Here is a 23,506-nt window from a genome sequence, read left to right as displayed (position 1 = left end):
AGAAAACAGAGCATTTATATAACCCACATCTGACGGAAAGGAATATAAGAGCTTGTTGAAATTTTCATTTTTGGTACATTAAGATTAAAATGTAAGACTTCAAAATTAGAGAAGCTCCTTTTAAACATTTAGTTTATTATTTGACTTATCACTACTGAATATTAGCAAAACTCTTATTTGTACTTTAAGGGTAATTATTGATCCCTTATCCAGGGATTTCCTGATTGGACATTATTTCTTCTCTCAGGACTATCTGATGGCCTTGTCCTTACAGCAGGAACAGCAAAGCCAGGATTTAACCTGGGAGCAGATACCTGAAGGAATTAGTGATCTGGAGCTGGCAAAAAAACTGCAGGAAGAAGAAGACCGACGAGCATCCCAGTACTATCATGAACAGGAGCAAGCCGCTGCAGCACAGAGCCAGGTAATGACATTTTACCCGTAACTGAGGGGCGGAAAACCAGAATTAAAAATGGAGAGTGCTGGAAATACTCAACAGAACAGGCAGCATCTGTGGTGAGAGAACCAGAGTTGACATTTCAAGTTTACGATTTGACATTAGAACTAATGAAAGATCATTGACATGCTGAGTAGTTGCAGCATTTTCCATTTTGCATGTAACATTTTACCAAGTAGAAAACAACTCTATAACAAATACATTGACCACTTTTGTGTGGTCTGGTTGCCTAATCTAAGGAAGGATGCTGCTGCTCTTGGGAGCATATACAAAGAATTGAGCAGTTGATCTCAGTAAGGGTCAAACGGTGAAGGATTAAAAAAATGGAGCAATATGAAAAATGATTAAGATGAGAATAAGAAGGGTGTGTGGATGGAAAACACCATCCAAAAGACACTATTCTTGAGAATTTATCAGAGAAAAGCTTTAATTCAAATGGAACAAAAAGTGAGGGCTAGTTGGATGCATTTGTGGGTAAGGGACACAGGACTCTGCCCCCAGTTCCTTTATCTGTTGAAACATTTTTCCAATCATTGGTTACTGCTCAATGTAACTACTTCAATACACACCAGGCCAGCCTTCATCATTCTCTTCTCTGCAGACCTGAGATCATCCAAGCTCAGCTGCCCATGTTCTAACTTGCATGTTCTTCACTCTCCCCATTTGCCCATTCATGACAGCCTTTGTACCTCCTCCTCTACCGACCACACTGTGCTTCCTGACCTATTCTGACTCCTTCACAATTTGTGACTATATTGTAACCTGTGGGAAACCCTCGGCGTTGACATTTTTTCCTTTAACCTCTGCATCTGTCTATCTTGCTTAGTTCCTTCAGTATTCTACAAAAAACTTGTGCTTTAATATCTCGATTTCAGTTTAATGATCCTGTGAATGGCATTGGGCTGTTTCACAATGTTAACAGTTAGTTGATGCAGGTCAGCAAAATAATATGGGAAAATAGTTCTTTTGCTTAAATAGAATGTCCTCAGATTGTTGGAAGATGGACTCTGATTCATTGTAGTAGACTAAGGGACGATTTGAAACCAGAAGGCCTTGATCCCAGGCTTTTTACCCTTTGTTGTTATTGAACCCGCCACTAGATGTCATGTAAGCATTTTAGACTGTCTTGCTTTCCCTACCTTTCTGCAGGTCGTCTGCCTCCCCAGTCAAATTGGGAGCAGGACTTTGAAAATCATGTGCTGAATTCTTTCTTTTTCATAAGTGTAGGAATTTGGTGCACTGTGATGCATCATAATGTGTCATGAGTTTTCTGGAAAATAGTATTTACATTGTATCGATTAGAAAGCAATAAAGTTTCTTACCTGCATAAAGATCTAAATTTCCAGTATATTGAATTAAAATACATTGTGCTTGTGTTTGTTTCCATTCACAAGCTGAAAAAAATTATTGATTAGACAAAAGATGGATTGTAAAATCGTTCTTTCCTCACCAGTGCCATTACAAGCAGTTCTAACTTGCAAAACTTCTCACTGATGCTGGTTTTGGGTGTTGACGGGACCACTCAGCTCTCACCCCCCATTGGTTCAGACATGAGCCCAAGAGCTGAAATCTGGGGGCTCTGGTGGTGATTGCTCTTGATGTCATGGCAGCATGTGGCTGAATGTGGCATCAAGGCACTGTGGTGAAAGGGAGTGAAGTGGAAAGCTCTCCATCAGAGAGTCGTACCTCACAGGGAAAGATGATTTTGGTTGTTAGAGTTAATTTGTTTTCAGGATATCACTTCAGGAGTTCGACAGGGCAGTGTGCAAAACCCAGTCATCTTCACTTGCTTTATCAATGACCTCCTGTCCATTGTTAGGGCAGTTGGAATGTTTCCCAAATTTTACACAATGTTCAGTTCCTCAGGAGATGAAGCATTTCATGTTTGTGTACAGCAGGACCTGGAGAACGTCACAGAATGTGCTGAAAAGTGGCATGTAATATTCCAGCTCTACAAGTGGCCACCTGCCTGGGATGTTCAGTGGCACTGGTGTTGCCACCTTCATCCACTGTCAGTACCCTGGACCAAGTAGAACAATCACATAATTGGCTACAAGAGCCAGAGGCTGAGTGTCTGGTAGTGAATAACCAGCCTCCCGATGCCTCCCGCCAAAGCCTTTCCACCAAATAATGGCCATGTTAGGAATGAGATGTGATACTTTACAGTTGCATGGATAAATGCAGCCCCAACCACACCAAAGAGCATTGACACCATCCAGGACAAAGCAATCATTCACTGACAGAGCATTAACCAGCTTAAATTCCCTCCACCTTTGCTGCAACTGCAGTAACTGCAGTATGTACAGTCTACAAAATGTATTGCACCATGCCTGCTTTGGTGACTTCTCAAACCCACAGACTCCACCTTCACGAAGGAACCGGCCAAAACACTCACTATTCCGAATTGGCAACGGATTGCTGTTCCCTCATCAATGGGTCCAAATCCTGGCACTCCCCGTCCACCTGTGCTGTGGGAGTCCCCTCGCAGTAGGAAGGCTTTCAGGAACAGTTCAGCACCGTCTTGAGGGCAATTCAGGATCAATAGTTAATCTGTGATACAGCTTGGCCAATGATCGGCTTGTGATAAGCACAACCCGTATATGAATTAAAATATTTTAAGAACTATTTGCCATTTTCACTTCCTCTTCAAAAGGCACTTTGATTATGAGGCTGTCCACATTGTCCTCAATAATCTGATCATCCAATTAGAAGTCCAGTTGAATCGGTCCCTTTGTCACATGAGCCAACCTGCTGAAGTGAGCAAGAAGTGTGGCGGAGGTTTGAACGGTTACGCCGAGTGGGTGTTGTACGCTGGCTGTAGGCTGCAGTTTCGCACTCTGCTAAATGACGGATCTCTTTCAGCATTAAGCTCTTGTGTTACTTAACACCTTTCACTTTACATGAATGCTTTTGCTAACATTACAGGAAGGACAGCAATCACAGGCAGCAGTAGCAGCTGCTGGGAAACAGCCAGGAGGCACCGAACGGAAACAGCGCAAGGAAGCGAAGGAAAAAGACAAGTGTATTCTCTTGTGATGGAGATGGAATTTTACCAGAAACTAAATGCGTAACCCTTTTAAAAGAATCCAGTGATATGCCGTCTGTGCCTGATCCTTAATTGTTTGTATTTTGAGAAGTGAAAGGATGACTTCTTTAATACAGTCGGCCAAACTCTCTCTGTTGCACAATGCACTATATTCACAATGGAGTTTCTACGGTATTGGTTGATGCAGTTACATTTCATTTGACATAAATCATTGTTTAAAACGTGGAAAGCACCTTTACATGTAACAGTAAAATTGCCATGCCTCTTCTCAATATTGTGCATTAATTAATGCAATCAGCTAATAAGCTATTCTGGATAATACTGCCTCAGTTTTGTTATAGAACAATGATTGGCAGTTTCATGGTTTCCTTAGTTTTCATTCTCTGCTTACAATAAGAGAAAATAGAATATTTTTAGCTTTCCTTGACTGCTCCTAGAATTGAACTCTTAGGGAGATAAAGGCAAAACACTTAAAAGGTCATTCACTTTGGGGATTGTTTAAGATGCTAACACAAATTCTGCTGGTGTACAAACGTAGAACTGGACAATCTTTTCTAAAGATGAAGAGTCATTTTTTTTGTACGAGCCATAATAAGGGATGCAAGGAGAGGGGTAAATATTTGTCAGTAGTGGTCTGTCTTGCTTCAAGTTTTCTTTAACTGAATATGCTGCATTTTGCATGGTTTTAAAATTGTTCCAACAAGAGTCACTCTGGGGAAGTGTGTAACAGATATTTGATTATGTAAAATATCAGAAGTTTTTGTTTTAAAAAGAAGAGCAAGTGAGTAAGCTTAGTATTTTGACCAAATATACTTTCTGGCAAATAAGAAAATAGTTTCAGGTTGGCTAAGAGATGATAAAGTTCTTGCTTGAATAAGGATGTTGCAAACCCTTCTCCAAGGGTTGGATCTCTTTGATCGGTCAGTGAAAAGCAGAACTGCCGTCAGCTTTACAGTGACTGAAGTTTTGGTTCTGAATTCCTCAGTGATGAATAATTTACCCAGTCATTGTGATCTTTCATCTTTACTAATACCTTCAAGTTTATTTGGTCAAGTATTATCCATGCCGTAGACAGTAGCAAAGTTATTTTTCTCAAGGGGACCAATATTCAGAAATGGGGAATTTTAAAACATTAAGGAAGAAACAACATAACTTTGATACTGTCACATGTGGATTTTGTACGTTTAAACAGTTATTTTTCCTTTGGTATGATGGTAAGATGTTCCACATATATTGTTCACTGGGCACTGTTGCTGGAACGCAAGTAAATACCAAATTGTTGATGTTGAAGGAAAATTGTCTTGAAGGATCATTTTATACTGTTTCAGATTAGTATTATCACTCTAATAATGTAGCTGTTTTGTAGATTTTAGTACATTGACCAGTTTATTTATTTGAATACCTCTAATAAGGCACCCTCAGTTAGAGTGCTTGAAGCAGCTATGTAACCAGATCAACAACCTGTCAGTGACTGAGAGGGATGAAAATGAAGCATTTAACCTGTTTACTAAGTCATAAATATTTATTCATTGAGAAACAATTTGTTAAATTATTTTGAGATGGGCAGCCCAGAGAATCTTTTTTGTTTGAGTTTTGAAAGAATCACGTTGCACTTAGAAATTTCCTTTTATCAAAAATTCTTTACCAGGAACAGATATGATGAAGATTATTGAGGGAGATTGCATTGAACTGCCCAGATGTATTGTGAATTTGCTCACATTTATAGTGCATGACAATTCTAGTAGTACATATGGTAAATGTTCACACAAATGCTTATGTAAAGTTGTATTTTCCTCTTCAAAATATGTTGATATTAAAAGCACCAGGATTTCAAATATGTATGGATCTAATTATTTGCAATCCTGTACGAGCAATTATTTGTGTTTTCTTTAAATTGTGAATATATTTAGACCAGACTGATGCAGGGGGTGCATTGTGATAGAATTGGTCACCAATAATAGCCCTTTCGAGTCCATTTTATGACAGGGGAGTTGCATTGAAAGTTATTATCAGTGCAGGGCTACATTGGCCTTTCAGTTGGGGGCTGGGCATAGTCTTGAGTCACAAGTGTAGGCCTGTTTGTGGTACCTTGACTGGTAAACATCCCAGAGTGTGCAACTATTTTAATATGCTAAATGTTTCACAAGGATTGATCAAAATGATGCTGAAAGTCTCGAGGACTGATTATGCTTTAAATCTCACCTTGTTTTGCACAGTTGTCTGCCACAAGGATGGGTGTAATTGAACTATTCTGCAAAGGGAATTTTGCAGATTTTCTGAATGTTGGTTCTGAATGCTTTACTGAAATTCGGTGCATGTGAGAGCTCATTGAAGATTTCATTGCTCAATTAAAAACTATGTGTTGCTATTTCATCATTCACGATGGAATATTGGCCAGACATTTTAATCATGTCAACTTCTCTCTTGGAGACTTAATCTCTTACAACACCAGCGGGTATTGGGTTTTGTCATTTGTTTATTACAACAGGATGCACAATATAGTTCAAGCCGTTGTACCTGTGTATTTCACCATAATTAACAACAGAAGAGGAAAGTATTGACCAGAACCTGTTACTTACAAGAACTTTTGTTGCACCTTTAAATTTTGTTGCTGTGCTTATTTTGAGACTTATTTACCAAAATACTTGTGAATTATATTTAATATACATGATGGAAAAGATGTATGATTTGCTGTCTGTAACTTTTGATGTCTTCTAAATTGCAGCTACTTTTCCACTTAATATTGTATACCTGTACTGTTACAAGTCCTGCATTTGTGAGTGTCTGCCCCATGGTTGATGCTGATTACAAGACATTCTGTTCTCTTCTATATTTGACCAAACATGTATGTAGCATACTGCCTTGATGTGTGTTATGTACTTGTTAGTGTGGATCACATGAATTTCAACAGTCTCCTCCCCTTCCTTCCTACAGCAGCACAAAAATATTTTATTTGGCACTTGGCACTCTAACTTTTTTTTAATGACTTTGTATTGAATGTAGACAACTCTCTTCAGTTTGTACTTCTGGCATTAAATGACTGTAACTGACAAAATAGTTAATTTTTTACTGTATTCATTTTGTGCAGTTTGGGACAAATGGGAGGAGACAGTGGTATATTGTGCCATGGTTTTAAAGATTCCATATTTACAGTAATAGATTTGAGGCATTTATGTATTTTCATTCATGATTTTTGTTTTGAAATCGACTAGGAATTGAGTAAAGTTTTATTCTAGGTTTATGAAATCTTAAAATAGGATAAAAAGGCATCACATGTAATGTGGAAAATGTAAAGGGGGGGAAATAATCTGTAGAAAACTGAACCAAAGTGTTGAAAATGAGGGAATAGTTGTGGGGAAATTGTGGAAGATGGTGTACACGAGGTGGAACATCAGTACTATGAGCTTAATCAAAATGATAAGAAAAACACTGCCCACACTATGTCAGAATTACTGATGTTTACACCAGAAAACTGACATGTACATTTATTCACTGACGTGTCTCGTTACGCAGCTTTTTTTCTGTGTATTTGGCATAGAACAAGCATGGGTTACTGAATGGTATCAGATAGTCTCGTATAAAACTTTGCAAGGAATTTTAGGAAAAGGTATACTGTGACCAAATCAGCTCTACCAGCTGAACTGTACACCCATTAGTGCCTAGATAACCATCAAAAAGAGTGAACTGTGGCTTTATTTGCGGTTTTACAAGTGAAACATTGAGAATCATGTTACATTGGAGCATAACATTTTGGGTGACTGTCTTTAATTTATTTGATATCAATTAGTGCAAAAACTTCAGTTGCAGAATGATGTTGAAATTGGTAATACTCCAGACTAAAATAAAAAAAATCATTTCTTGCAATGACTTTTGTGTTTGGCGTTGTTTCATTGACACAGTCTGTCCTTGCAACAGTCGTCAGCACCTCACCCCCTGCAGCTGCCTGGGGCTTGCTGATCCCGCCCACCTACCGTCCTATTGGCCGGATCTCAAGAACCCGCCTCCTAACCGCCCACTAAGTGCCTGATGGCTACTTGACAGAAGCCCCGCCCACCTACGGTCCTATTGGCCACATCTCAACAACCCGCCCGCTGAGCGCCTGATGGCTGGTTGACAGCAGCCCCGCCCACCTACCGTCCTATTGGTCAGATGATCAAGGACCGCCCACAAACCGTTCTGATGGCTCCCTGACAGCGGCCCCGCCCATCGTCCCTCCTATTGGTCGCCTGGCAGCTCGCACTGAGATGTTCATAGACTCTCGAAGCGTAAATTCAAATGTTAAATTGCATAAACAGTGAACTGAGGCCATGCTTCACGGGACGGTTACATTAAATGAGGTTTCAGAGCAGCCGCTCCGCCCCCGGGGCCACGGTTAACGCACGGGATTGGCCAGCTGGGCCCGAGCCCTCACTCCGGTTGGACCCAGAGGTCATGACCCCCGGTGTAACTTCCGTGCAACAGTGCGCAGGAACGGAAGTTCAGGGGCTGCTGGGCGGAGCCGCTGGTTGTCACGTGTCAGTACCTGGGATTACGGAGAGTTCTTCCGGGGCGGGGGTGGAGTGGGGAGGTGGGGGGTGAGTGGGGTGGGGGTGTGGGGTTGAGTGGGGTGGGGTGTGGGGGTGGGGGGTTGAGTGGGGTGGGGGGTGAGTGGGGTGGGGTGTGGGGGGTGAGTGGGGTGGGGTGTGGGGGTGGGGGGTTGAGTGGGGTGGGGTGGGGTGGGGGGTGAGTGGGGTGGGGGTTGAGTGGGGGGTGGGGGTGAGTGGGGTGGGGGGTGAGTGGGGTGGGGAGGTGGGGGTGAGTGGGGGGGGGGGGGTGGGGGGTGAGTGGGGTGGGGTGGGGGGGTGGGGGTGAGTGGGGTGGGGAGGTGGGGGTGAGTGGGGTGTGGGGATGAGTGGGGTGGGGTGTGGGGGTGAGTGGGGTGGGGTGGGGGGTGTGTGTGGTGGGCTGTTAGTGTGGGGTTGTGGGTGGGGGGCTGTGTGGGGGTGTGTCGGGGGCATGGGATGTGTGTGTAGGGGGCGTTTGAGGGGGGGTGTGTTTGTGGAGGGGTGTGTTTATGGGGGGTTGCGTGTGGGGCGGGGTGTGTGTGAGGGTGTGTGTGGGAGGTGTGGAATGGTGTAGGTGGGGGTTGGGGGACTGTGTGGGTGTGTGTGTTTGTAGGGGTGCTGTGTGGGAGGGGTGTGTGGGGGGTGTGTGTGGGGTGGCTGTCTTTGGGGGGTGTGTGTGGTATGTAGGTGTGTGTGGGGGGCAGTGTGGGGGTGAGTGTGTGAGTGGTGGTGTGTGGAGGGTGGGTGACGGTGCAAGTGGGGGGATGTGCATATGGGGTGGGGTGAGTGAGTGTATGTGGGGTGTGTGAGGTTTGTGTGCGTGGGGGGTGAGTGAGGGTGGTGTGTATGTGGGGGGTGGGGGTGTGTGACGGAGTGGGGGGGTGTGTGGAGTGGGTGGGGGGTGTGTGGGGTGGGTGTGTTTGGGGTTGTGTGGGGTGGGAGGTGTGTGTGGGGTGGTGTGTGTGTTTGGGGGTGTCTGTGTGGGGGTGTGAGTGGGGTCGTGGGGGGTGTGGGAGGGTGGGTGTGGGAGGGTGTGGGGGTGTATGGGGTTTGTGTGGGTGGGGGTGTGGGGTGGTGTGAATGTGGGGGTGTGGCTGTGGGTGGGGGGGCTTTGTGTGTGGGTGGGGGGGCATGTGGGGGTATGTGGGCGGGGTGTGGGTGTGTTTGTGTGGGGGGTGTGTGGGAGGGGCGTGTGGGGGGTGTCTGTGTGAGCGGTGGGGGTGTGTGTGTTTGGGATGTGTTTAGGGGCTTGTGTGGGGTAGGTGTATGTGTGGGTGGTGTGTGTGGTGGGTGGGAGGCGGTGCCCGTTGGGGGTGTGTGCATGTGGGGTGATTGGGGTGTGGGTTGTGTGGGTGGGGGTGTGGGCAGTGTGTGTGGGGCGGGTATGTGTGTGTGGGGGGTGTGTGTGAGGGATGTGTGGACGAGGTGTGGTGGTGCCATGTGGGGGGTGCATGGGAGCGTGGTGGGTGTGTGCGCGTGGGGGGTTGTGTGTGTGTGGGGTGTTGGGGTGCATTGGGGGGTGTTTTGGGGGATGGTTGGGGTGGTGTGTGGGGGTGTGTGTGCGTGGAGTGTTTGGGGGGTGTGTGTGGGGGGGTCTGTGGGGTTGTGTGTTGGGGTGGTGTGTGTGGGGTTTGTGTGTTGGGGTGAGGTGTATGTGGGCGGGGTGTGGGCGTGTGTGTGTGGGGGGTGTCTGTGCGGGGGGTGTGTGTGTGGGTGGGGGTTTGTGGGATTTGTGTGGTGGGGGTGTGTGTTGGAGGGGTGTGTGGGGGGTGTGGTGTGTGGAGGGTGTGTGTGGTGCGCGTGCAGGGGTGGTGTGTGTGGTGGGCATTGGGGGTGTGGGCAGTGTGTGTGGGGCGGGTATGTGTGTGGGGGGTGTGTGTGTATGGGGGGGTGTGTGGGCGGGGTGTGGTGGTGCCATGTGGGGGTGTGTGGGGGGTTGTGTGTGTGTGTTGGGGTGCATGGGGGGTGTTTGGGGGATGCGTGTGGGGGTTGGGGTGGTGTGTGCGGGTGTGTATGCGTGGAGTGTTTGGGGGGTGTGTGTGGGGGGGTCTGTGGTTGTGTGTGGGCGGGGGTGGTGTGTGTGGGATTGTGTGTGTGTGGGGTATGTGGGCGGGGTGTGGGCGTGTGTGTGGAGGGGCGTGTAGGGGGTGTGTGTGTGGGGGTGTGTTTGGTGGGGTGTGGGCTATGTAGGTGGGGGTGTGTGTGTGGAGGGTGGGGGGTGTTTGTGTGGGTTGTGTAGGTGCATGTGTAGGTGTGTGTGTGGGGGGTGTGGGTGTGTGTGGTGAGTGAGTGTGTGTAAAGGTGTGTGGGTGGGGGTTTGTGGGATTTGTGTGGTGGGGGTGTGTGTTGGAGGGGTGTGTGTGTGGTGGCTGTTTGTGTGGGGGGGTGTGGTGTGTATGGGGGGTGGGGGTGTGGGCAGTGTGTGTGGGGCGGGTATGTGTGTGGTGGGTGTGTGGGCGGGGTGTGGTGGTGCCATGTGGGTGTGGGGGGTGCGTGGGAGCGTGGTGGGTGTGTGTGTTGGGGAGTGCGTGTGGGGGGTTGTGTGTGTGTGTGTGGGGTGTTGGGGGTGCATGTGGGGGGAGTTTTGGGGGATGGGTGTGGGGGTTGGGGTGGTGTGTGGGGGTGTGTGTGCGTGGAGTGTTTGGGGTGTGTGTTGGGGGTTTGTGTGTGGGGGTGAGGGGTGTGTGTGGGGTATGTGGGCATGTGTGTGTGGGGGGGCAAGTGGGAGGGGCGTGTGGGGGGTGTCTGTGTGTGCAGGGGGTGTGTTTGGTGGGGTGTGTGGGGGTTGTGTGTGGGGGGTGTGGGCTATGTAGGTGTGTGTGTGTGTGGGGGTGTGTGTGTATGTGTGTGGGGGTGTGTGTGGGGGGGGTGGGTGTGTGTGGGTGGAGGGTGGGGGGGTGTGTGTGAGGTTGTGTGTGGGGTGGCTGGGGGTGGGTGTGGGGGGTGTGTAGGTGTCTGTGGTGTGTGTGTGGGTGGGGGTTTGTGGGATTTGTGTGTTGGGGGTGTGTGTGTGTGGGGTGGCTGTTTGTGTTGGGGGTTGTGTGTGTGTGGGTGGGGTATGTGCGGTGGGGGTGTGGGGTTTGTGTGGTTGTGGGGTGAGTGTGTGCGGGGGTGTGCATGTGGGGTTGTGTGGTGTGTGTGGGGGGCTATGTGCGGGGGGTGTGTGGGGTGTGTGTGTGGGGGTTGTGGTGCACGTAGGGGGGTGTGTGTGTGGGGTGGTGGGGTGTGTGTGTGGGGGGGCGTGTGCGGGGTGTTGTGTGTGTGTGGAGGGGGTGGGTGTGGGGAGTGCATGTGGGACCGGGGTGTGGGGGGTGCATTTGGGGTCTGGTTGTGTGGGGGGTTTATGTGTGTGGGGCGGGGTGCATGTGGGGGCCGGTGTGCCTGGGGGTTTTGTGTGGGTGGTGTGTTGTGGAGGATGTGGGTGTGTGTCACGGTGTGGGGTGTTTGTGTGGGGGGTGGGGTGGTTTGTGGGGGGGTTGTGTGTGTTGGGGTTGGTGGTTGGGGGGCGTGGGGGTGCCTTGTGGGGGTGGAGTGTGTGTTGGGTGTGTGTGGGGGCCGTGTGGGATTTGTGTGTGGGGGTGGGGGGTGTGCAGGGCCATTTGTGTGGGTGTGTGTATGGGGGGTGTGTGGGTTGTGTGGTGTTGTAGGGGGTGTGTGTGTGTGTGTGTGTGTGTGTGTGTGTGGGTGGCGTGTGTGTGTGTGGGCTGTTTTCTCTGGAGCGTTGGAAGCTGAGAGGTGACCTGAGTGATGTGAGGTGATGAGGGGCACAGACAGAGGAGACAGTTGGAATCCCTTTCCCAGGGTAAAAATGTCCAAGACTCGAATGCATTGCTTTCAGGAAGGATGTGCACGGGACGTTTTTTAAGCAAAGAATGGTAGGTGCCTGGACCGTGCTGTCAGAGAAGGGGCAGAAGCAGATACGATAGTGGCGTAGAAGAGGCATTCGGACAGGCAGGGAGTGAGGGATATGGACCACTTGCAGTTGGATGGGATTCGTTTAGGTTGGCATAGACATCATGGGCGGTACAGATATCATGGGCAGAAGGGCCTGATCCTGTGCTGTACAGTTCTATGTGCTAATTACAGGTGCTGGAAATCAGAAATAAACACAGAAAATGGTGGAAACACTCAGCAGGTCAGGTAATGTCTGTGGAGGGAGAAACTGAGTTAATGTTTCAGGTCTGAGACTTTCTCTGATGAAACATTCACCTTGTTTTTTTTTTCTCTGCCGATAGTGCTTGACCTGCTGAGTGTTTCCACCATTTTCTGTTTTAATTAATTTTCCAATTTCTGTTCCTAAACACGCTTGCTTTTGGTGTCATGTAGTTCCACTGTCAGCCCTTGTGTGCATCGCCCATCTAGCGGGTCTAAAGCATTGGAAGTGTCACTCTGACAGTGTCACATCCATACCAACCTGCATACTCTCACAACTGGACCTTCATGGACAGTCAAAAATGTAATTTTAAAATATAAGATCGCACAATTATAAACACATTCTTAGACCATTGTCATATCCAAAAATGTTAAGCAGATTTTTAGCCACTGCTTCTGCTATAAAGCTCATAAGCAATGAGATTGATGACTTAATCAAAGGAAGGAATTCCCAGTACTGACCTATCACAGGATTCGGGATCAAGAAGTATCTTAAGAAGCCATTGGAGATTGTTTTAGACCCTGTGAAATAATCATAAATAACTGCAGGATGGAAGGAGACGGGCATGAGAGAAGGGACCATGCCCCAGTGTAATATTCTCTGTTTCACTAAGCTCAGTAATGAATTGGGAAGTTAGCTCACTTTACCAAGACCTAGGGACTCAGGTTTAATAAACTGGAAGCAACAAGACTGAACAGCTGGTTGTAGTGAGCAAAGAAACAGAGTGGACCCATTAAGACATCTCCAGTAGCATTTCAAACCTCAAGGATGGGAAGAAGAGCTGGCCATTACTATGATAAATATATCCCGGTGAGGCAGAGAAGGAATGGCAGGGTGAAGGAACCGTGGGTGACGAGAGAGGTGGAACGACTTGTTAGGGAGAAGAAGGTAACATACGTGAGGTATAAGCAGCAAGGTTCAGACAGGGCCCATGAGGAATATAGGGTAGCGAGGAAGGAACTTAAGAAAGGGCTGAGGAGAGCTAGAAGGGGACATGAAAAGGCTTTGGCTAGTAGGGTTAAGGAAAATCCCAAGGCCTTTTTCAAGTACGTGAAGGGTAGGAGGATGGCTAGGGTGAAGGTAGGTCCGATTAAGGACAAAGGTGGGAGAATTTGCCTGGAGGCGGCGGAAGTGGGAGAAGTTCTGAATGAGTACTTCTCTTCGGTATTCACCAGGGAGAGGGGTCTTGATGATGCGGAAGGGAGTGCTGGTAGGGGTAATGTTCTTGAGGTTGTTGGTATCAAGAGAGAGGATGTGTTGAAGTTGTTAAATAATATTAAGACAGATAAATCTCCGGGGCCTGACGGGATTTTCCCCAGGCTGCTTCGAGAGGCTAGGGAGGAGATTGCTGAACCGCTGGTAAGGATCTTTGAGTCCTCGTTGTCTATGGGGGTGGTGCCGGAGGATTGGAGGGTTGCGAATGTGGTCCCCTTGTTCAAAAAAGGTAATAGGGATAGGCCAGGGAATTATAGACCGGTGAGTCTCACGTCTGTGGTGGGTAAGCTGTTAGAAAGGATTCTAAGGGATAGGATTTATGAACACCTAGAGAATCATGGATTAGGGACAGCCAGCATGGCTTTGTGAAGGGAAGATCTTGCCTCACAAGCCTGATAGAGTTCTTTGAGGAGGTGACCAGGAAGATTGATGAGGGCAGTGTGGTGGATGTGGTTTACATGGATTTTAGTAAGGCATTTGATAAGGTTCCTCATGGTAGGCTTCTTCAGAAGGTCAGAGGCCGAGGGATCCAAGGAAGCTTGGCTGTGTGGATTAGGAATTGGCTTGCATGTAGAAAGCAGAGGGTTGTGGTGGAAGGAGTGCCCTCGGATTGGAAGGCAGTGACTAGTGGTGTCCCGCAGGGATCGGTTCTGGGACCTCTACTTTTTGTGATATTTATAGATGACTTAGATGAGGGGGTGGAAGGCTGGGTTAGTAAGTTTGCGGACGACACTAAGATAGGCGGTGTTGTGGATAGTGTGGAGGGCTGTCGGAGCTTACAGAGGGATATTGATAGGATGCAGAGCTGGGCTGACAAGTGGCAGATGGAGTTCAATCCGGAGAAGTGTGAGGTGGTACACTTTGGAAGGACAAACTCCAGGGCAGAGTACAGGGTAAACGGCAAGGTACTTGGCAGTGTGGAGGAGCAGAAGGATCTGGGGGTTTATATTCACAGTTTGTTGAAAGTTGCCTCACAGGTGGAAAGAGCAGTTAAGAAGGCCAATGGGATGTTGGCTTTCATAAGTCGCGGGATTGAGTTTAAGAGCCGCGAGGTGATGATGCAGCTTTACAAAACTCTAGTTAGGCCACATTTAGAGTACTGTGTTCAGTTCTGGTCACCTCATTATAGGAAGGATGTGGAGGCATTGGAGAGGGTGCAGAGGAGATTTACCAGGATGCTGCCTGGATTGGAGGGTATTGAATATGAGGAGAGGCTTAAGGTGCTAGGGCTTTATTCACTGGAAAGGAGGAGGATGCGAGGAGACATGATAGAGGTATATAAAATATTGAGAGGAATAGATAGAGTAGACAGTCAGCGCCTCCTTCCCAGGGCACCAATGCTCAAGATGAGAGGTCATGGCTTTAAGGTTATGGGTGGGAGGTTCAGGGGAGATGTCAGAGGGAGATTTTTCACCCAGAGAGTGGTTGGTGCATGGAATGCACTGCCTGGGGTGGTGGTGGAGGCAGATACATTGAACAGGTTCAAGAGCTTGTTGGATAGGCATATGGAGGAACGTGAGATAGAGGGATATGCGGGAGGAAGGGGTTAGGTAGTGTGAGGGTGGTCTGATGGACGGCACGACACAGTGGGCCGAAGGGCCTGTTTTGTGCTGTATGGTTCTATGATAAAAAGAGAGAACTAGAGACCTAGTTAAGATAAGAACTACTTGTGATGAGGCTTGGTCATCAAACTCACATGGAGAATGAGGAATTGCAAGAACTGTCAGGTGCAATCATTTCCATGTTTCTCTGTATCTGATTGGCTCATTATCAGTAATTTGGAAGTTCCACAATTGGTGTGGAAAATGGAGGTGGTACTGAGGCAACCTGCGATGGGACGAAGGTAGTTGAAATGGGTCAGACCAGGACTGAACTACTGATGTGATACTGCTTCATTGGAGGAGAATGGAAGGAATAGGAGGATGATGGGTCCAGGAAACAGGATTTAACTCCTTACTGAACCCTAGAACACACAGCCCAACATTGAGAAAGGAGATACCTGCTTTGGGGATTCAGGGGAGGCTGGGTATCACAAGTCCAAGACTGATCACCTTGTACCTTGACAGGCAGTATATGGTGCAAACTGTGTTTGTAGTTTGTCTTTGCAATTAAGATTTTGAATAAAGCTAATTGTTGTGTGCCTTTAATCTGTGTGAGTTCAGAAGACCAGCTGGTATGGACACAGTGAGCTAAAAGGCCTGTTTCACTGTTGTATTACTCTTTAAATCAGTTTCTTCTAGACCCAGTCCAATTTGCTGGCCAAAAAACTGACAAACTGGATCTCCCAACAGCCAGTACAATCCAAGCCAGATCATATGAAACTGCACGTTTTTCTCTCACACCCTCGCCACCACCAATGGCCCACAGTTAAAAAAGATTATTTTTAAAAGACATTTCATCATGTATAAGACTACAAGAACACAAGAAAATAGGAGCAGGAGCAAGGATAGGCCTCCACTCCCCTCAACCCTGCCCCACCATTCAATGTGATCATGATTGATCTATGCTGGCTTCCTCTTCTGTGCCAGTTCTGTGTAACCCTCAATCTTTCAAATATTTAAACTCCATTTGCCAGGTTTTTGCCCAATCACTCAGTCTATCTGTATCCCATTGAAGAATCACAGTCCTCGTCACAACATGCACTTCCCTCAAGGACTTAATTGTTAGGCATTTGGATGCTGATTGATGCATGCTGTCTCCAAACATTACAATCACCTAATTTGTAGCAGCTTCACCTCAAATTAATTTTGAATTGACACCATTTCTGTTTGGCATTTTACATCCTGCATTTGTACATCAAGACCAAATGATTGTTTAGGAATTATCCATTAGAAGAAGTGAGTGGTTTTGAGGTATAATGTATAATATTATTACTGGGTGTGTGTTTTAGAGCTGTCATTAATTGTCAACTAAATCTCAAACTGGAATTTTAGAAACAGGGTACAGCATGCTGCTGCAATTATATCAATTTCCTTCTGAAACAATCCCTCAAGACGGAGGGGGATATGCTTCCATTCAAGGTCAGACATGCTTTATGGGACACCCGGGTGAATAGTTTGGGAGGTGGTGCAGTGCTTCCTACATTTACCCTGGGCTCCTGAATGCTCCTCACAAATGAATGCCATCCTGAATGATCCCCCTCCATTTTGAGCATTCAAGGCCCAGGGATTACTGCAAGTCAGTGGGGATGTTATATTTTTTTTCAAGGTTTTGAGAACAAACTCAGATCTTTTCCTGTCACCTGCTACTCTCTTGCTATGATAAAGCATGGAATAGAGTGCTAGTTCCAACAGTCTGGTATTAGTCATGGCAATGATATAGCCTGCCCCTCAAAATCAATGAAGGTCCCTAACTCGGGATGTTGGCCTGGGCGAGACCATTTGTCCATTTATCCGGCCAGTGGGTTTGGAATATATATGATAGTTGCTGCTGCTACCTGTATTGCTCTTGGATTTGGCACATGGTGATGACCATGTTCATTGTGCCTTCAGACAGATAGAATCCAATTTGAGAATTGGGGAGCAACTCTTTATCCACTGGGAGAATTTGGCCAAGAATGCTGGCATTGGCTTTCCCTTGGCAAGTAGTTGGGAGATCCCTCAGTAGTTAGCACATTTGGATTTGTCTCCTAGCTTGAAGATGGTCACAATTACAGTCCCATTAGGTGTCTTGGCATATCCTGCTGTGGCAGTTAGGGGGGTGAGTTTGTGATTGAAGTTCCCCCAAAAAGTTTTAGAGCATCAGCCAGGAAACCATCTGCTCCTTATTATTTTTCAGCTGGTATGCAGCCTTTAACTTGTTGTTGTTCAGCAGTGGCAGCAAGGCTGGACTGGATCGGTTACCACAGAATAGAGTCAAGAATGTCACAACTGAGAAATTCTTTGACGTTTTCCTTCTACAGGATGCTGACATCTTCTCTGTCCCTAACAGGATGCAGAATGCCTTTACCATCACTGTCCAAGATGAATTTCTGGGAAGTTATATCTGTAGAGAAGTACTTAAAAATAACAGGTGCATAATATGGTCAATTTTATGAAATGTAATGTTTGATAACATAATGCTTGGAGATAGGCATTTGGATGCTGATTGGTGCATGGTAACAATATGGTTAAGTAAACCTGACTAAAACTCATTTATTTGATATGTACATGAATAATTTAGTGTTTGTGAATCAAAATATTTTAACAAAGCAGGAAATGGAAATAAAAAAGTGACTTAACTTCAGATAACAATGTCATGAAGATTTATTCCAAAACCTAATACATCTTCCCAGCATCAATGCCACATTTATACACTTGTAATGAAACAATCCTTTGAGAAAAAAATTACTAATATTTTTAAATTGTGGCTGGTAAATGTAGAAAATTAATTCTCAATAAATATGCTATTTTGCAAAATGGTGGAGCCTGCTGCCCCTCCCTGTGTCCTGTTCATTAATGTAGAAAGTTAACTACATTACTATAGATAGTAGTGAATTGCACAATTGTCTTCTAAGAACTTCTGAATAATTGACCATAGAGTAGAGCCTCAGCTATCTGTGCTTCCTTTATGCATTTTGCAATTATTCATGGGATTGCAATTACAGTTTATAAATTAATCTTTCAGACCATTCTTGATTCAGCTGGGTATATGAGTGGTTACATCTTTGGGTTAATATTTATTACCCAGAGAGCTGACATTTAGTGGACAAGAAATGAATGGAGACAAGGCTGTCAATAAGCAAGAACTGCTCCATTTTTGGCTGTGATTTACATGGTGCTAGCAGCTTGATTAGGGCATCCAAAGGATACACCAAACTTAAAGGCTCACTGAGCGTAGAGACCTGTCAAACATCCAACTTCCATTATCCAAGGAAAGGGAATTCCCCACCCAATCTGTGTACGAGCAGGTAATTGGGGTTCCACTGCCAGGCTCTCTTCCAATACAAGACGTTTACACAAATCCGATTGAAAACAGAAGTGACTTCTCCTCCTTCCCCCCCCCCCCATTTTCTATAGCTGTCCTGCTACAGAAGTAAAACAAACAGCAAAAAGGTCAGTCACAAAACCATGTTCTAGAAAATACAGACATATTAATGTCTGTGGAACAGGGAAAAAACATGAAAACAGTAGGTTGTACAGATTGAATATATCTACAAATACAGATAAATCTAAAAACAAAAACCGTCTATTGCAAACAACTGTAGATTAGAATCTTCGTGGAGCACCCCCTTTGAATGGCTTAAAACGAGCATCTCCTGATCCATGCAGTCCTTTGGAGCCTGAAACATTGCCTCCTTGCATTGTGTTGTTGGTGATCTGCACAATTCTGTTTGCTACAGGACTACAGAGGGCAATGAAAAAAGAAACAGTAAGAAACCTTTGAAGCCAACACTGGCTAAAATATCAAGCTACTCCTGTATCTGAAAACTGGCAAAACATGTTGAGAAGGAATTTAGTAACATGACATTTGTCAAAACTGTTTTTGAAAATGAAATTAATGTTAGTATGTAAACAGCCTGTAAAAAAAATTAAATCACTTGGGACTTGCCACAATCCGCAAGACTTTCCCTTCTAAATTATGTTGTCATACATAGAACTCCCAATACACAAGTTTAGAAAGTGAATGAATGCATTACAAAGCCATGAGGCCCTGTTATTGTGTGGCAGAAACAAAAAGATGTATTGATAGCAGCATTTACTCCCTTTGAAAAGCAAAAATAACACACTTCTGACATGACTGGTAGCTAATTAAGTGGAATGCTTTTATTTGAAGCTTTGAATGTGGAGGAGCGTGTCCACTTAACTATCAAATAAATACTACTTGCAAAATGACAGTGCATCTGTAAATTGCACAAACATGGCTTTATCTGTTTGTTTCATCAAAATTCAGTGTGAAAGCTTTCGGTGATAAAGAGGTGGAAGAGATAAATCTAAAGATACATGCATAGATTATTAAAATATTAAAGACAGATTATAAACATGTCAAAAAGACCAATATAATGTTGGTCCTTATGCTGAGAGAATTAGAGTAAAGGTGGGGAAGAGGTATACTACAGTCATACACAACTAAGTAATTCTTGGCATTCACCTTGTGAATGATGTATTGACCTTGTAAGGAATGCAATTAGATTTCCCAGAATTATGCCTGGACATCAAGGGTTAAATTACAAGGCAACATTATACAAACGAGGGTTCCATTCACTGTAAGGTGATTCATTTGAAGAAATTGAGAGGAACTAGTAGAGAGAAAGCATTGTCACAAACTGAGCAGTCAGTGAGGAGCATCATGGTTTGAAACATTAGCCGGGCTTTCAGAAGCAAAGGTAAGAAAGGCTTCTACTTGGAGAGTGAGAGGATGTTAATTTCCAAGATCAATAGAGACTGGTTAGCAAAATCAATCATGACTGGTGTGATAGGCTCAAGCAACTAGATGGTTTGCTCCCATTCCTAGTGGGAGAACACAGTCCACACAGATCATGAATGTAACTCTCTTTAGTATAACTGCTTTACAGAGAATGAGTTTGAGTAATCTCATCCGCTTCAAGTGGGTGAGCACGTTCTAAAAAGGAAGGAAACACCTGTTGTTACCACGTTACAAAGTTGTGGAGCAAATGACACTTAAAAACAAGCAGTCTTTAGTGCTTCATGACTTGACAACATCAGGCAAAGGTCTGCAGACCAGCCAGTTAAAGGAGGAAGCAAAAATCAGTACCCAAATCAGACGATCTGAGACCTGCCATATTGACTGGCACACAGTGGAGAGAAAACTGTCTCATCTTGTTCCTGTCTCATATCCTCTCCGAATTAAATTACAAAATCCAAAACCAGTTGATTGTAGTGAAATAAGATTCCTTTTGTTCACACCAATAAAGCCCACAGGCCCTTCAAATAAATGAACTTTAAAGGGCTCCAAAATGTTTCAGATGCCACCTTTTTAACTAGGCTGAACCTGTACATCCTTTCTAAGGAATGAATGCCATTGGACTTGTCAAAATAAAATTAAAACTTGGGCAGTAGAACTCAACTAGGAGCACTGAGATTTTTAAATTCAATTCTGAATATGAATCCTGGTGCACAATGTCTTCAGAAAATATCCCATGTTTCACCATCTTCCAGTTTATCCCCCTCAGTGGCTATGTATTGGGATAGAGGAACAAGGTCCAAGATTTGACCTGCTAGGCTGCGAAATTAACCATTCTCAACTGGAGTAGCAAAATGCTCACCTGTGGTGCTAATTACCGTTTTACTCTTACACATTGCCCTTCCTCACCTCACATCAATTACAAAGAAAAAGAGAATCAGATAATGTACTATATGCTGGAACTTGTTTATATCTCAGCCATTAAGTTATGAATCTTAATGCTCAACAACAATAATGGTATCCGTATAGTTCCTTTAATGCAGGAAAATAGCTTGAGCTCTTCAATTTGAAATGTTGTTAATAGTTAACAAGCCAAGTCTTTAAGGAGTGTCTTAAAAGAGGAAAAAGCAAGAGAGGTGGAATGGTTCAGGGAAGAAATTAAAGTGCTGAGAATCATGGTAGCTGAAGGCATGGCTGGGGTGATTAAAAGTGAGGCTTACCTCGAGGCCAGAATTGAAGGAGCACAGATATCTCAGAGCATTCTACGGTGCAAGGAAATAAGATAAGAGCGAGAATGCTGCAGAAGGGTTTGCAAGGATGAGAATTTTCAAATGGAGGTATGCTTAATCAGAGGTCAGTATAAGTCATCAGATGGGTGAATGGGAATTGGGTGAATGAGGAAATGGACAACAGAATTTTGAGTGACCACCAGTTTGTGGGGGTAGAATAAAGCAAGACTGGAAATGCATTGGGATATTAAAATCTAGAGGGAACAAAGCATGAGTGTATCAAGGGATAAGCTGAAGCCTGAACAGAGTTGTGAAGGTGATGGAGATCACAATATAGTGTTAGTGATGGTATAGTTGTGATCTGAAGCAATACGTGGCACCAGTTGACCACCACCTTTGCAAGGGCAATAAATGTTCGCCTGGCAGGTGAAGCCCAGATCCTGAACAATAAAAATAAATCCTTCTTGGAAAGTCAATAATTTTTCAGTCTTTTTTGGATTTTAATTCATTTGTACTATGTAGCTGCCTCTGGCAAAAACACCAGCACAGCGTCAGACAAATTCCAGGGGAAAAAAAAATCAGAAATGTGCAGAACTAACTAGCAGCTATTTAACCCGAATGTCCATGTCAGCTGAAACAAAAAAAGCCACCCATGTTCTCAAGGGCCTTTTATGTTACATCACTTCAGGAGTTCATCCAGGTACTTTGTTCTTGTGATGTCCTTGCTGCCATCACTTCTTATGGCATACCCCACCAGCTATCTCTGATCTCATTTACAATTACCTTACATACGAGGCCCCTAGTTACACAGTTCTGTGAAGGACAAATAGAAAGAAAATCTCTCAGCTTCAATTTTATACACCTTGATTAAATCTGTCTTCAACCTCCTTTATCACAAGTCAAATAATCTAGTCCTGGTAAAATCGTCGTCTTCTCTGAAACTGATCAAATACTAACATTCATTCCTTCCCCAACTAGCACATAATGACAACATTGGGTAACATCAATAAAATACACCGCAGTTACTCAGCTGGGCTCCTGCCAAATCCACATCATAAGGGTGGGCAAGGGCTTCAATGCACACAGGAACATCAGCAGTTGAACATTCTTCAACAAGTTGCATGTAACCTTCCTTGTAAATGTATTGGTGTTCTTTCATTGTCGCCAGGTCTAAACTGGAACTCCTTCCCCAACAGCATTACTGCAGTACCTTCACCAGGACTACAACGGTTCAAGGCAGTGGTTCACCATCACCTTCACAAGGACAAACGGCATGGGCAAGAAATGCTCATCTTGCCAGTGATGCCCAGATAATGAAAGATTAAAATAAATCTTTCTGGTAAATGCGGTTACCAACCAAACTAGTCTTTTATGGTAACTAATTTCATTGGCAGCATGTAGCTGCTCTGGCAAAGCAGCAGCTCTTGACTATCCCTTTTCTTCAAGCCATCTTCTTGAACTGCAGCAGACCTTTGTGTGATGGTAGTCCCATCTATTTCTGGGTAGGAAATTCCAGGATTTAGCAAGCAATAATGAAGGATCAGCAAGATATTTCCCAAGTCAGGTTGATGTGTGCCTTGAAGGAGAACCTGAAGCTGACGGCATGCCTGCTGCCTTCGTTCTGCTTGGTGGTAGAAGGCACACATTTAAGAGGTCCAGGCAAGAAACTGCAGTGCATATGTACAAGGCACATGCTGCTGCCACAGTGTGTGGGTGAATTGTGGACTGTGCTGCATTGGGGCAGGCTTGAATGCTGTAGGAGCTGCACTCAGCCGAGCACACGGTGGATATTCTTCATTCCTGATGGGCCTTGTAGACGATAGGTTTTGAGATGCAGGAAGACAAGTCAATTGCCTTCATACCACTCCTGTGGCCACAGGAGTTGTTGCACATCCAGTTAAATTTATGATCAATATAGACCATAAGGATATTGAAGGCCAGATTGTAATGCCATTGACTAGGCTTTCTCCTGTGGTGGATGGTCTATATCCTGGCACTTTTGTGTCACTAATGTTATTTGCTACATGTCAACCCATGTCCAAGTGCTCTCCTGGTCTTGCCATACACAGGCACGAATAGCTTTATTTTTTTGTGAGGAGTTGCAAACAAAGCTGAACATTTGCTATCAGTCCCCACTTCAGACATTATGATGAAAGGTCAATGATGAAGTATTAATCTCATTGCTTTGTCACCAAGGCATAGAATAAGAGTAAAGTATCCCATACACCTCAACTATGTCCTACTTATACTACCATCTTCAGGAATTTATGAATGCACTTTCCAAGGACCTTCTATTCCTCTACATTTCTTAGTACTTATTGCCAACCTGACCGGTCCACTGCTGTCTTAAACTACTTTCTCCCTGTGAGTAACAATAAATTTTGCATCAAAATGCAACTTTAAAATCATTCAGGTATTAATGATAATATCTCAAGTTATAGAATCAGTTACAAGCCCTGCAGAATACCACTGCAAACACTCTTCTAGTCACCCGACATCCATCAACATTTTACCATCAAG

General features: G+C 45.0%; 2 protein-coding genes across 6 annotated transcripts in view; one reads left to right on the top strand and one right to left on the bottom strand.

The window, feature by feature from the left end:
* mindy2 (MINDY lysine 48 deubiquitinase 2) overlaps positions 1–7,369 on the top strand; it is a 61,228-nt gene extending 53,859 nt beyond the window's left edge. For 2 of the 4 annotated variants that reach the window (XM_052040521.1, XM_052040519.1), the window contains 2 exons: positions 275–424; positions 3,383–7,358. In XM_052040521.1, coding sequence (XP_051896481.1) covers positions 275–424; positions 3,383–3,493 — 261 coding nt within the window. In that variant the 3' untranslated portion in view covers positions 3,494–7,358. Of the gene's footprint in view, positions 1–247; positions 425–3,382 lie in introns of all 4 variants that reach the window. The other 2 variants (XM_052040520.1, XM_052040518.1) reach the window with 2 other exon arrangements.
* Positions 7,370–17,640: 10,271 nt separating this feature from the next.
* sltm (SAFB-like, transcription modulator) overlaps positions 17,641–23,506 on the bottom strand; it is a 52,458-nt gene continuing 46,592 nt past the window's right edge. For both annotated transcript variants that reach the window (XM_052040634.1, XM_052040635.1), the window contains exon 21: positions 17,641–18,737. In XM_052040634.1, the coding sequence (XP_051896594.1) occupies positions 18,602–18,737 (136 nt within the window). In that variant the 3' untranslated portion in view covers positions 17,641–18,601. The remainder of the gene's footprint in view (positions 18,738–23,506) is intronic.

The sequence above is a fragment of the Pristis pectinata genome, chromosome 28 (assembly GCF_009764475.1).
Source record: "Pristis pectinata isolate sPriPec2 chromosome 28, sPriPec2.1.pri, whole genome shotgun sequence".
Classification (NCBI taxonomy): Eukaryota; Metazoa; Chordata; class Chondrichthyes; order Rhinopristiformes; family Pristidae; genus Pristis; species Pristis pectinata.
This window is presented reverse-complemented; position numbering and strand designations above follow the sequence as displayed.